Source organism: Triturus cristatus, chromosome 12 (genome assembly GCF_964204655.1).
Source record: "Triturus cristatus chromosome 12, aTriCri1.1, whole genome shotgun sequence".
NCBI classification, from domain to species: domain Eukaryota; kingdom Metazoa; phylum Chordata; class Amphibia; order Caudata; family Salamandridae; genus Triturus; species Triturus cristatus.
Window position 1 is genome coordinate 819,394,360 of NC_140595.1, and position 12,215 is coordinate 819,406,574.

The 12,215-nt window shown below is 50.6% G+C and overlaps 1 protein-coding gene across 1 annotated transcript in view; it reads left to right on the plus strand.

The window, feature by feature from the left end:
- LOC146782980 (IgGFc-binding protein-like) overlaps positions 1–12,215 on the plus strand; it is a 334,560-nt gene that overhangs the window by 24,794 nt on the left and 297,551 nt on the right. The window contains exon 2 of the mRNA XM_085639314.1: positions 6,774–6,820. Coding sequence (XP_085495440.1) covers positions 6,774–6,820 — 47 coding nt within the window. The remainder of the gene's footprint in view (positions 1–6,773; positions 6,821–12,215) is intronic.

Below are 12,215 nucleotides of genomic sequence, written 5' to 3' on the forward strand. Positions count from 1 at the left end.
CATGTAGAGCTAAATGTCAAGTCCCCTTCACCCCCTAGTTGCACGTCAATCACACGTCATGCTGCTGCGCGCGCATTTCTGCCAAGTATTTCTGCTGACATTGCGAAATTCTTTCATGGAACCACCCTATCATGACATCATACCTGATGACGTTCTTTAGTTACGCCCAGTTACACCCACTTTTGCTACGCATGTATGTTTTATCTTTACTATCAATTGTTACGCCTCCTCCATCTGGTTCACTGTAATGCCTATTGTATAAAAATGATTACTTGTCAATAAAGTAGCGTCTTCACTTCCTGAACCTTCGTGGTGATGGAATATGGAGCTCCTCAATTTAAATTGATCTTGGAATAAAGCCCGTTCCGAACCTCTAATACCACGGATTCTGCCTCTTATTTTACTGAGCTATTGTTATAGATTTTCCGCATCAAATTAAGTTCCGGTAATTAAATTATTTACCACACATCAACTGTTGTTTTTGAATATGTTTTCAAATATTCATACCTGTGAAATCTTAGGGTTCGACCCCACTCTCAGGGTTTGTTGTCATAGGAACATTCCTGTGAACTCTTAGGTTTCGACCCCACTCTCAGGGTTTGTTGTCATAGGAACATTCCTGTGAACTCTTAGGGTTTGACCCCACTCTCTTCGTATGTTTTCAAATATTCATACCTGTGAACTCTTAGGGTTTGACCCCACTCTTAGGGTTTGTTGGCATAGTTTCATACCTGTGGTCTCTGAAGGTTTGTCCAGAGTCTCAGGGCATGTTGGCATGTAATTAGTACTGTGAGCTCTTAGGGTGTGACCCAACTCTCAGGATTTGTTGTCATATGTTAATTCCTGTGAACTCTTATGGGTTTGACCCCACTCTCATAGTATGTTTTCATAGATTCATACCTGTGAACTCTTAGGGTTTGACCCCACTCTCAGGGTTTGTTGTCATCGGTTCATACCTGTGAACTCTGAAGGTTTGTCCACAGTCTCAGTGCTTGTTGGCATGTAATTATTATTGTGAACTCTTAGGGTTTGACCCCACTCTCAGGGTATGTTTTCCAGATTCATACCTGTAAACTCTTAGGATTTGACACCATTCTCAGGGTATGTTTTCATAGATTCATACCTGTGAACTCTTAGGGTTTGACCCCACTCTCAGGGCATGTTTTCATAGATTCATACCTGTAAACTCTTAGGATTTGACCCCATTCTCAGGGTATGTTGTCATAGGTTCATGCCTGTGAACTCTGAAGGTTGTCTACAGTCTAAGGGCTTGTTGGCATGTAATTAGTACTGTGAACTCTTAGGGTATGGCCCCACTCTTAGGTTTTGTAGTCATATGTTCATACCTGTGAACTCTTAGGGTTTGACCCCACTCTCAGTGTATGTATTTATATATTCATACCTGTGAACTCTTAGGGTTTGACCCCACTCTCAGGGTATGTTTTCATAGATTCATACCTGTGAACTCTTAGGGTTTGACCCCACTCTCAGGGTATGTTTTCATAGATTCATACCTGTGAACTCTTATGGGTTTGACCCCTCTCTCAGGGTATGTTTCCATAGATTCATACCTGTGAACTCTTAGGGTTTGACCCCACTCTCAGGGTATGTTTTCATAGATTCATGCCTGTAAACTCTTAGGGTTTGACCCCACTCTAAGGGTATGTTTTCATAGATGCATTCCTGTGAACTCTTAGGGTTTCACCCCACTCTCAGGGTTTGTTGGCATAGGTTCATGCCTGTGAACTCTGAAGGTTTGTCCACAGTCTTAGGGCTTGTTGGCATGTAATTATTACTGTGAACTCTTAGGGTATGGCCCCACTCTCAGGATTTGTTGTCATATGTTCATACCTGTGAACTCTAGGGCCGATTCACAGAACTAATCTGAGATAAAATCTTAATCTTACTACTTTTGGTATTCACAGAAGACATTTAGTAGTAGTAAAGTTAGGAGTCCTAACTTTACTACTACTAAACTGAGACAAAATCCTTACTTTACGACTTCGGTATTCACAAAAGGCATTTAGTAGTAGTAAAGTTAGGAGTCCTAACTTTACTAGTACTAAATGTCTTTTGTGAATACCAAAAGTAGTAAGTTTAGGATTTTATCTCAGATTAGTTCTGTGAATCGACTCCTCAGGGTTTGACCCCACTCTCAGGGTATGTTTTCATAGATTCATACTTGGGAAATCTTAGGGTTTGACCCCACTCTCAGGGTATATTTTCATATATTCATACCTGTGAACTCCTAGGGTTTGATCCACTCTCAGGGTTTGTTTTCATAGATTCATACCTATGAAATCTTAAGGTTTGACCCCACTCTCAGGGTATGTTTTCATAGATTCATACCTGTGATCTCTTAGGGTTTGACCCCACTCTCAGGGCTTGTTGTGATAGGTTCATTCCTGTGAACTTTTAGGGTTTGACCCCACTCTCAGGGTATGTTTTCATAGATTCATACCTGTGAACTCTTTGGGTTTGACCCCACTCTCAGGGAATGTTTTCATAGATTCATACCTGTGAACTCTTAGGGTTTGACCCCACTCTCAGAGTATGTTTTCATAGATTCATACCTGTGAACTCTTAGGGTTTGTCCCCACTCTCAGGGTATGTTTTCATAGATTCATACCTGTGAACTCTTAGGGTTTGACCCCACTCTAAGGGTATGTTTTCATAGATTCATACCTGTGAACTCTTAGGATTTGGTCCCACTCTCAGAGTATGTTTTCATAGATTCATGCGTGTGAACTCTTAGGGTTTGACCCCTGTTAGACCTGTCAGCCCTAGGGTGGTCTTTCCCTGTATTTTTGCCCTTGCCTCATTTTTTCCACCCCCTTTTTCGTTGGCCTTAGGTCTCCGAGCGCCCTTTCACTGCTAATCAGTGTTAAGGTGCAGGTGCTCTCTTCCCCCAAGATGGCTGCCACAGGCCCCTGCTACTGCGGAGTGGCCTTTTTAGTAGCACCCTAGTTGCCAGGAGCTGGCTGGGACCCTACAACAAAGTTGCGACACCAGCCCGCCTTTTTGTCCTATAGCTAGAGTGGGGAAGCTCCTGGAACTTGCTGGAACCTTCTAGAAGAAGTGTGGGGTTTTGCTTTTGCCGCCTTAGAGGGTGGTCACCTGACCTAGGGATACTTAAGGGAAGGAGGGAACATTTTTAGTCAGTTGGGGTGACGACGACCTGGGGGAACTTACGCAGGAGTTTTAGGCGGTAAGGCCTTGTCAGGGACTTATGCCACTGAAAGTGACAGGGTTTAGGTGCTGCCTTTCAAGTTGAGTGAGGGATCCTGAACTAGCCCACTGATCTGGCCCAGCGGGAGGGGAACCCAGGGACAACCTACCAAGCCGGACGAGGAACTATCTAGTCACCAACTCAACCTGCCCCCCCCCCCCAAGGAACAAACCTACTAAGGGCACCAGATACAACAAGCGCCAAAAGGATGAAGAAACTTACCAAAGAACTTACCACAGAAACTTACCAAAGAACTTACCGCAGAAACTTACCACAGAATTGCTGGGGGATCGACCAGGTACCTGCGCTGTGCCATTCCTGCGCTCCCTGACGTCACCTGGGCCCCCTTCCTAGCTGTTCTGCCACAGGCGTGTGGCCTGCCGCCCCTGTGAGAGGAAGGGGGTACTGGGCGCTGAACGAATCGCTTTCCCCCCAGCTACACGCCAGCCCTTGATTTCTTCCACCCCCATCGGGGAACTCCAAAAGAAATCACTCACCGCCGTGAGATTGTCCTCTGCCATCACCGGGGCCCCGTCGCTGCCGTCGCAGCCGAGGTAACGTGGCCCCCCAGGGCGGAGAAGCCTGCCGGAAAGCAGCGGAGGCCTCGTTGGGCCGAGACGTCTTGCCGAGGCCGCGTAGGCCCGAAGCCAAAGACTCCAGTCACCTGACGGGGGCGGACTGCCAAACGCCGCCCCCGCCGCTGTGCCATTCGTGGAGAGGGCCGCGTCCCGCCGACCGCGCTGTCATTGGCGGCTGCGGGCACAGGCCTCGGAAGCCTGAAGGAAGTCCCCGTGGAGCTCCCCGGCCACGTCTGGACTGGCCGGGAGCCCCGTGCCATCCCCCTCGGCCCGGACGCGGCTGGCGGGAGAGGCTCGAGAGCAAGTGAGCCCCCGCCCAGCCGAGGATCAGCTGGAGTGACCCACGAGGGGTCGAAGAGCAAGGGCCGAGAGTCGCAAGGGCCTCGCTGAGGCTGTAGAACCAGGTAACCCCCCCGGGGAAGAGGGCGGGAAGCCCCCGTGGAGCCCGGAGCACGCCCCTCCCCCAGGGGGGAATCCTCTGACAAGTATTTGGCCCCATAGCCCGCCGGACAGGGCCCGACACCGCGGCTATAACTATCGGTTCACCCCCCCCCCCCCGCCTCAGACTGCCAGGACTCAATGGTAAAATTCAAGGCCCTAATTCAAGGCTCTGATAACACGCCTCACTCAATGCGCGGATGCAGCGCTTTGGCCCCGGGCTCAAAAGCAAACATAACGTGTAGTGCTTCCGTGAGGTTAGATGTTTAGCGCTCCAGGGTTATAGGCTGTTTAGCGCTTCAGAGAATTACCATGTTTAACAGGGTCATGAAATGCCATGTTTCAGGCTTCAGTGTATTGCCATATTTAAAGCGCTTTTGAGTGGCTATGTGCAGCGCTATGTTAGGAACCCCTATTTGAAATGCTAATGAGTTGCTATGTGCGGCGCTAAGTCAAATGCCATGTTTTAAAGCGCTATTACCTTGCTATGTGCAGTGCTATGTCAAATGCCATGTTTTAAAGCACTATTGCCTTGCTATGTGCAGTGCTATGTCAAATGCCATGTTTTAAAGCGCTATTGCCTTGCTATGTGCAGCGCTATGTCAAATGCCATGTTTTAAAGCGCTATTGCCTTGCTATGTGCAGCGCTATGTTAAATGCCATGTTTTAAAAGCGCTATTGAATTGCTATGTGCAGCGCTTTGCGTAAACGCTGTGTTTGACGCTCCCCAGGATCACCAGGTATCGCGCTTTGATTCAAGGCCAGGTTTTGATGTTGGAATGAACTGCTAATCTATTCCTAATTAAATTTTTTGATCCTAAGGTTGATCTAGATAAAGCTGATTGGTTTTATTAAACCTACTGTGTGGTGTCAATTATTGTGTGCGTTTCCTGTCTCAGTGGATGTGTGTGCTGTATGGTCACTTTACACGTAAGCCTTTGGGTGCCTACCTGCTCGAGTCACGTTACCCCCAGAGGGCCTGGTGACCCCCGGTCCTACAACCCCACTCTAAGGGTATGCTTTCAAAGATTCATACCTGTGAACTCTTAGGGTTTGACCCCACTCTCAGGGTATGTTTTCATAGATTCATGCCTGTGACTTCTCAGAGTTTAACCCTGGTCTGGGTTTGTTTTGCTATGGCGGTAGGTGATTTTCGGGGTCAGTCTGTGGTTCTGGTGTCACCAGTGGTGAGGGGGGAGTTACTAAGATGAAGTAAGCCCGTCTAGGTTTTATGCATTGTATTCTGGGGCTGGTAATCACTCACCCCACCACCTCCCCGACGGAGACCGGAAGTGGTGGCCCTCGGGGACTCCTGCGGATTCTGACCCACCCTACACACCCTCCAAGGCAGGGGCAACCCTCGGGGGCCCCTGCAGATCCTGACCCAACCCCACGCAAGTGAGACAACCTCCCAGGGAGGGACCGGGAGTGGCAGCCTTCGGGGGGCCCCTGCGCATCCTGACCGACCCCTTGGGGGACCCTGCGCATCCTGACCCCTTCCACCCCCCTCCCCCTCTCCCGGGGGCCCCTGTGCATCCTGACCCACCCCACCACCTCCCAGATGGGGACCGTAAACGGCGGCCCTCAGGGGCCCCTGCGGATTCTGACCCAACCCCACGCAAGTGACACTACCTCCCAGGCAGGGACCGGGAGGGGCAGCCTTCGGGGGCTCCTGCGTATCCTGACCCAACCCCACGCAAGTGACACAACCTCCCAGGCAGGCACCGGGAGGGGCAGCCTACGGGGGACCCTGTGCATCCTGACCCAACCCCACGCAAGTGACACAACCGTCGCGTCACCAGGGCCCCAGCAGTAAAGAGACACAGACATATGCCAACATGGTGGGTTATCTTACAGGCGGTCCAAACGCAAGCGGCCCCTCGCGGCCTACCACCTGCTGGGCCAACTTGCATCGTGGCCTTAGCCAATCGGTGCTTAGCGGTTGTGGTGAGGGGATAGCCCCTCCCACTTCCGGTGAACCGTCGGTCCACCCCCTTACTCACGCCCCCCCCCCCACGAGGGGCGGAGCGTTCAAGCGACCCCCGGTTGTACAGGTTTCCAAACGCCCGTAGGACAGACGGGGCGCCGTCACACCTCAGGGTCCACCGCAAAGATGTCCTGGGGATATTAGGCCTCAGCACCCTTTGTGCTCCTGGAGAGGGTACCCCTGAGTATGTTTCCGCCTCTGGATCGCCCTGTAACACCGCCTGCAACATAAAAAAGAAAGATTAGAAATTCCTTCCCCCCACCCTGATTACTCTGGGTAAGCGGTAGGGAGGGAAACGGCGTCAGGATGAGGGACAAAGAGGCCGCCAGGTGAGCGGGGGAGGAACTTATACCTCTCCCCGTCCCCCACCCCGGTCGGAAGTGATGAGCGGGACCCCGAAGGGGTCTCCGGACACTAGGCTGTCCAGTGTGCCATCCTGTGGCACTGAAGGGGCCGCCCTCTTATGAGGGTCGCCTGCGGGGACGAGTCGGTCAGCCCACAAAGCCAGAGTTTAATAAACCTCTCCTTTTGTCTCCCACAGGGAAGGAGACGCCCCCGGAGCAGCAAAGAGCACAGCTTCTCAAAACTGTAAGTCAGAGGGAGGGTGTGTGTGGGGGGAGGGGGGTGTATGTGCGTGGATACAGCACAGGAAGAATATTCGTGCAGTGTTGTCATGGCTGAGAAAGAGCTTATGGTGAGGAGTCCATCTACGGCGATAAATCAACGTATATTGTAATGACCGCGCATACCGGGAAGCTGGTGAACGAATTCCCTTACAGGCTCCTCGTATTCAGTTATTGCTGTCGGTACTCCTTTTAGCCACATCAGAAGGATGAAAGGCGGTGCCATCCCACCACATTTCACATCAGTGACTTCAGGATACAGACAGGTGTCTGCAGAGTGTGCATTAACCCTCTAAGCTATCTTACAGGAGCATTTTACTGTGTACGTTCACATCCAGATCACGTGCATTCCGAAGAGCGGCTGACACTCCTTCCTTAACCTTAAAACAGCAGATATCAGGGCACTGAGGAGTGACCCTCATTGCCCTGATATCTGGTCCAATGAGGAGTGCCCTCTGTGCCCTGATATCTGGTCCAATGAGGAGTGCCCTCTGTGCCCTGATATCTGGTCCAATGAGGAGTGCCCTCTGTGCCCTGATATGTGGTCCAGCGAGGAGTGCCCCTCTGTGCCCTGATGCCAGGGAGCCTGCGTCTGGTCCAGTGAGGAGTGCCTCTCTGTGCTTTGATATCTGATCCAATGAGGAGTGCCCCTCTGTGCTCTGATATCTGATCTAGTGAGAAGTGTGTCTCTGTGATCTGATATCTAATCCAGTGAGGAGTCCCCCTCTGTGCCCTGATATCTGGTCCAGTGAGGAGTTCCCCTCTGTGCCCTAATGTCTGGTCCAGTGAGGAGGGCCTCTTTGTGCCCTGATATCTGGTCCAGTGAGTAGTGCCCCTCTGTGCCCTGATATCTGGTCCAGTGAGGAGTGCCCGTCTGTGCCCTGATATCTTGTCCATCGAGGAGTGCCCCTCTGTGCCCTGATGCCAGGGAGCAGGGAGCCTGCGTCTGGTCCAGTGAGGAGTGCCGCTCTGTGCTCTGATATCTGACCAGTGAGGAGTGCCCCTCTGTGCCCTGATATCTGGTCCAGTGAGTAGTGCCCCTCTGTGCCCTGATACCTGGTCCAGTGAGTAGTGCCCCTCCGTGCCCTGATATCTGGTCCAGTGAGTAGTGCCCCTCCGTGCCCTGATATCTGGTCCAGTGAGTAGTGCCCCTCCGTGCCCTGATATCTGGTCCAGTGAGGAGTGCCCCTCTGTGACTTGATATCTGGTCCAGTGCGGAGTGCCCCTCTGTGACCTGATATCTGGTCCAGTGTGGAGTGCCCTCTGTGCCCTGATGTCAGGGAGCAGGGAGCCCGTGTCTGGCCCAGTGAGGAGTGCTTCTGTGTGCCTTGATATCTGGTCCAGTGAGGAGTGCCCCTCTGTGCCCTGATATCTGGTCCAGTGAGTAGTGCCCCTCTGTGCCCCATCTGGTCCAGTGAGGAGTGCCCCTCTGTGACCTGATATCTGGTCCAGTGAGGAGTGCCCCTCTGTGATGTCAGGGAGCTGGGAGTCTGCTTCTGATCCCTGTGTGCCCTGATGCCAGGGAGCAGGGAGCCTGCGTCTGGTCCAGTGAGGAGTGCCCCTCTGTGACCTGATATCTTGTCCAGTGTGGAGTGCCCTCTGTGCCCTGATGTCAGGGGGCAGGGAGCCCGTGTTTGGCCCAGTGAGGAGTGCTTCTGTGTGCCCTGATATCTGGTCCAGTGAGGAGTGCCCCTCTGTGATATCAGGGAGCTGGGAGTCTGCTTCTGATCCCTCTGTGCCCTGATGTCAGGGAGCTGGGAGCCTGCGTCTGGTCCAGTGAGGAGTGCCCCTCTGTGACCTGATATCTGGTCCAGTGTGGAGTGCCCTCTGTGCCCTGATGTCAGGGAGCAGGGAGCCCGTGTTTGGCCCAGTGAGGAGTGCTTCTGTGTGCCCTGATATCTGGTCCAGTGAGGAGTGCCCCTCTGTGATGTCAGGGAGCTGGGAGTCTGCTTCTGATCCCTCTGTGCCCTGATGTCAAGGAGCTGGGAGCCTGTGTTTAGTCCAGTGAGGAGTGCCCCTTTCTGCCCTGATAGCAGGGCGCTGAGAGCTTGCATTTAGACCAGTGAAAACTTCCTCTCTGTGCCCTGCTGTTATAGGTTGAGAAAGGCACGTAAATACCCACAAACTAGGGGGCAGATTTACAAGGTCTGGCGCATCTCTGCAAATCAGCAGCGATGCGCCAGAAAAGATGTGATATGCAATTCTCTCCTTGCGCCACCACAGATGCGTCGCATTTACAATGCGGCGCACCGTGGCTCAAGGATAGGCCGATGCGTGTTGCATCTTGTGGCGTAAGGGCGGCGCATGGCTGGAGTCGTGTCACAAGTGCGACGTGGCTATAGCAATGCACAGTGGCCGCCCATACCTAATGTGGTGCACCACTCCTTATGCCTACTTCAAGTAGGCGTAAGGTTTTGTCGAAGCGGCCTCAGAAAAGTGACTCAGTGAAATCTTGTAGATTTCACTGCTTCACTTTTACGAGGCTTTAATGCGACGGAACGCCCACCCTAAGCCGGAACGCCCACATGAAACCTAATGCAGGTTTCATGTGGCGCAGGGCTTTACAATGTGACACATCTCCCTAGATGCGTCGCGTTGTAAATACGTCGCAACATGGCGCATGGTTTACGCCACCGCTGCGCCACAGAAATGGCAAATGTGTTGCAAGGGGCTTGTAAATCTGCCCCTGGGAGTTTATAGCTGTTCCTCGACTGTTTGGGTTTTCTGACCCTGCAACGCCCAGTAACTGCTCTGATGGATTTAACCACTTGAAAAGCTAGTCATGAGTGCATCTTTTTACACGTGTAAAGCAGCCTTTTGTGAATATTAACAGAGGCTTTTCACTAGTAAACAAGCCTTGGCAAAGCAAATAGGTCATGACAGTCCGAGAGCTATTGCCATTGTCAATGTTACTGTCTTCTACCCTTCCCTTTACAATTTGTTTAACATAACTGATTTTATAGGTGACTTAAACATCTAATTATATATCCATTTGTACGTCAGCACCAATTATTGTGAATACAGCATGCAGGACATGTATATCTGCACCAAATTCAGAAGAACGAGGGGGCATATTATCAAGAAATAGTGTTAAAATTATCGCCGCTTTAGTGGCAGAAAACTGCTGCTAAAGCGGCGATAATGGGCTTGATAATATGCCCTTGGGAATTCCAATAAAAGCCCATGTTCTGGTGTCAACATGGGCTTCTATTGGAATTCTCACGGGCATATTATCAAGCCCATTATCGCCGTTTTAGCGGCAGTTTCTGCCACTAAAGCGGCGATAATTTTAACGCCGTGCTTGATAATATGCCCCAAAAGACCCTCAAAAATGCTGTCGTGGAGAAAATGTCTTTTTAAACTTAACAGAGTCTGCAGGCTGCATAGGGCACAGATCCGGTTACACGTTGCTTCTCTAGTGGTGAATAAGTGGGGTGGGAAGAGGAGGGGTGGCTGCTGATAGGCTCTTCAGCTCCGAGGAGCGAACCTCCCTGTGACGATGTACTCTCTGCCGCAACTTCGATGTCAGGGTGTTTATTAAGCATTCCCATGCCGAAGCTGTTAGGTGAAGGAGCAATGCCATCTTGATGTACGGAAAAGCGAATCTGCTGCTCCCACCTAGTTGTTGCCCCTTTTTAGTGTCCCACCGGTATTCTTGGAAAAGCTTCACAGAGATGGTGATCTGTTGCGCGGCTGTCAGCTGCGTGAAGCAAGAGTGTATGTGTGAGAGGGGAGAAAAAAACAATTTCAAAACAAGCTTGGGATGTGTTTACATTCTACCATACCGTAGAGCGAGCTCTGGGGAAAGTAGGTAGGAGGCTACAGAAAAGCACGAGGAAAAGCTGTTTATTACAAAAAGGAGAGGAGTTGCAATGCTGTTAGGAATGTATGACGTTACAACGCATACATTTACAATGCATGCCTTTACAACGCAGTTTTTACATCGCAACATCCTTTACAATTCATTCTTTTACATCGCATGCCATTACATCGCATTTTCAGAAACTACCTTTACAACGCATTTCATTATATCGCATTATACCTTTACAACGCATACCATTACAATGCATACCATTACATCGCAGTTAAGATAAGTGTTGGATAGTATTGGGGCAATAATTACTATTCTAACTCCAATGAGTGCAACAGTAGGGTAAGTGTTGGATAGTGTAGGGGTAAAAATTACTATTCTAACTCCAGTGAGTGCAACAGTAGGGTAGGTGTTGGATAGTGTAAGGGTACTATGCGTTGTAATGGTATGCATTGTAATGACTTGCGATGTAATGCCTGCGTTGTAGTGACATGCGTTGTAATGACATGAGTTGTAGTGACATGCGATGTAATGGCTGCGTTGTAATGACATGCGATGTAAAGGATATTGCAATGTAATGACTGCTGTGTAAAGGTAGTGTGATGTAATGACTGCGTTGTAAAGGTTGTTTCCCGTTTTGAATGCATGCTTGTTTGTGTTTGGACACTGTGTTGCACCTGGTGTGCAATTGTTTTGCAAGCAGCCGATGACCAACGATGAAACGTTCCCGTGCAAGAAAAGCACGAGCACTGTGTAGAGTGCTGTCAAACCAAAGAAAAAAGAAGGTAATAATAAAGGCCTTAAAATGGCAGCTGGGGATGGATACTAGTACTTGGTCCATGCTCTCAGGGAGGGCTAAACACAGGAAGGGGCATGCCGCATGACGCATGCATGCCATGGACAAATAGAGAGAAAGAATAAGAGAGCGACGATGGAGACGGCAAATGGGAAGCTTCTTGGCAGACTGAAGCCCACAAAGTATATACAACGGGGCAGATTTATGAGCCGCTTGCGCCACTTTTGCGTCACTTTTAACATGGGAAAAGTGACGCAAAAGTGGCGCAAGGGGCTCATAAATCTGCCCCAACATGTCTCTTCAAGACAGCACGTGTGCTGTCTGGAGCGGAGAACTAAAAAAGGCTATTTGCTTTGGGAATCTGGGCATCTTCTCAACGCCACTAGCAGAGGGCGTCTTTCAGAAGCAAACTGGGGAAGGGGTGTATGTGAGAACTGGTGGTCTCTAACCTCTTGGTAGTGAGAGCTACGTCTGATCCACAGAAAGCCTCTTGAGTGAGTTCCTAATAGAGGTACATGCAGGCCAAGCCCCTTTAATGCTGCCCCGTGAGCGCCTAGACTCGCTGCAATGAGCGCGCAGCGCTAATGGCACAAGCGCTGTATCCGTGAGGTTCACCTCTGTGTCCCCAAGGACCAGTCTTGTGACTTTATTCTTCTCCAGGAGTCACCTGTAAGGTGAGTGTCTCACTTGGGTTTGTGGTCTCTTTGTTATGCAATACTTTGTTATGCAATCTGAATTTCAGAGCGAGGCCCT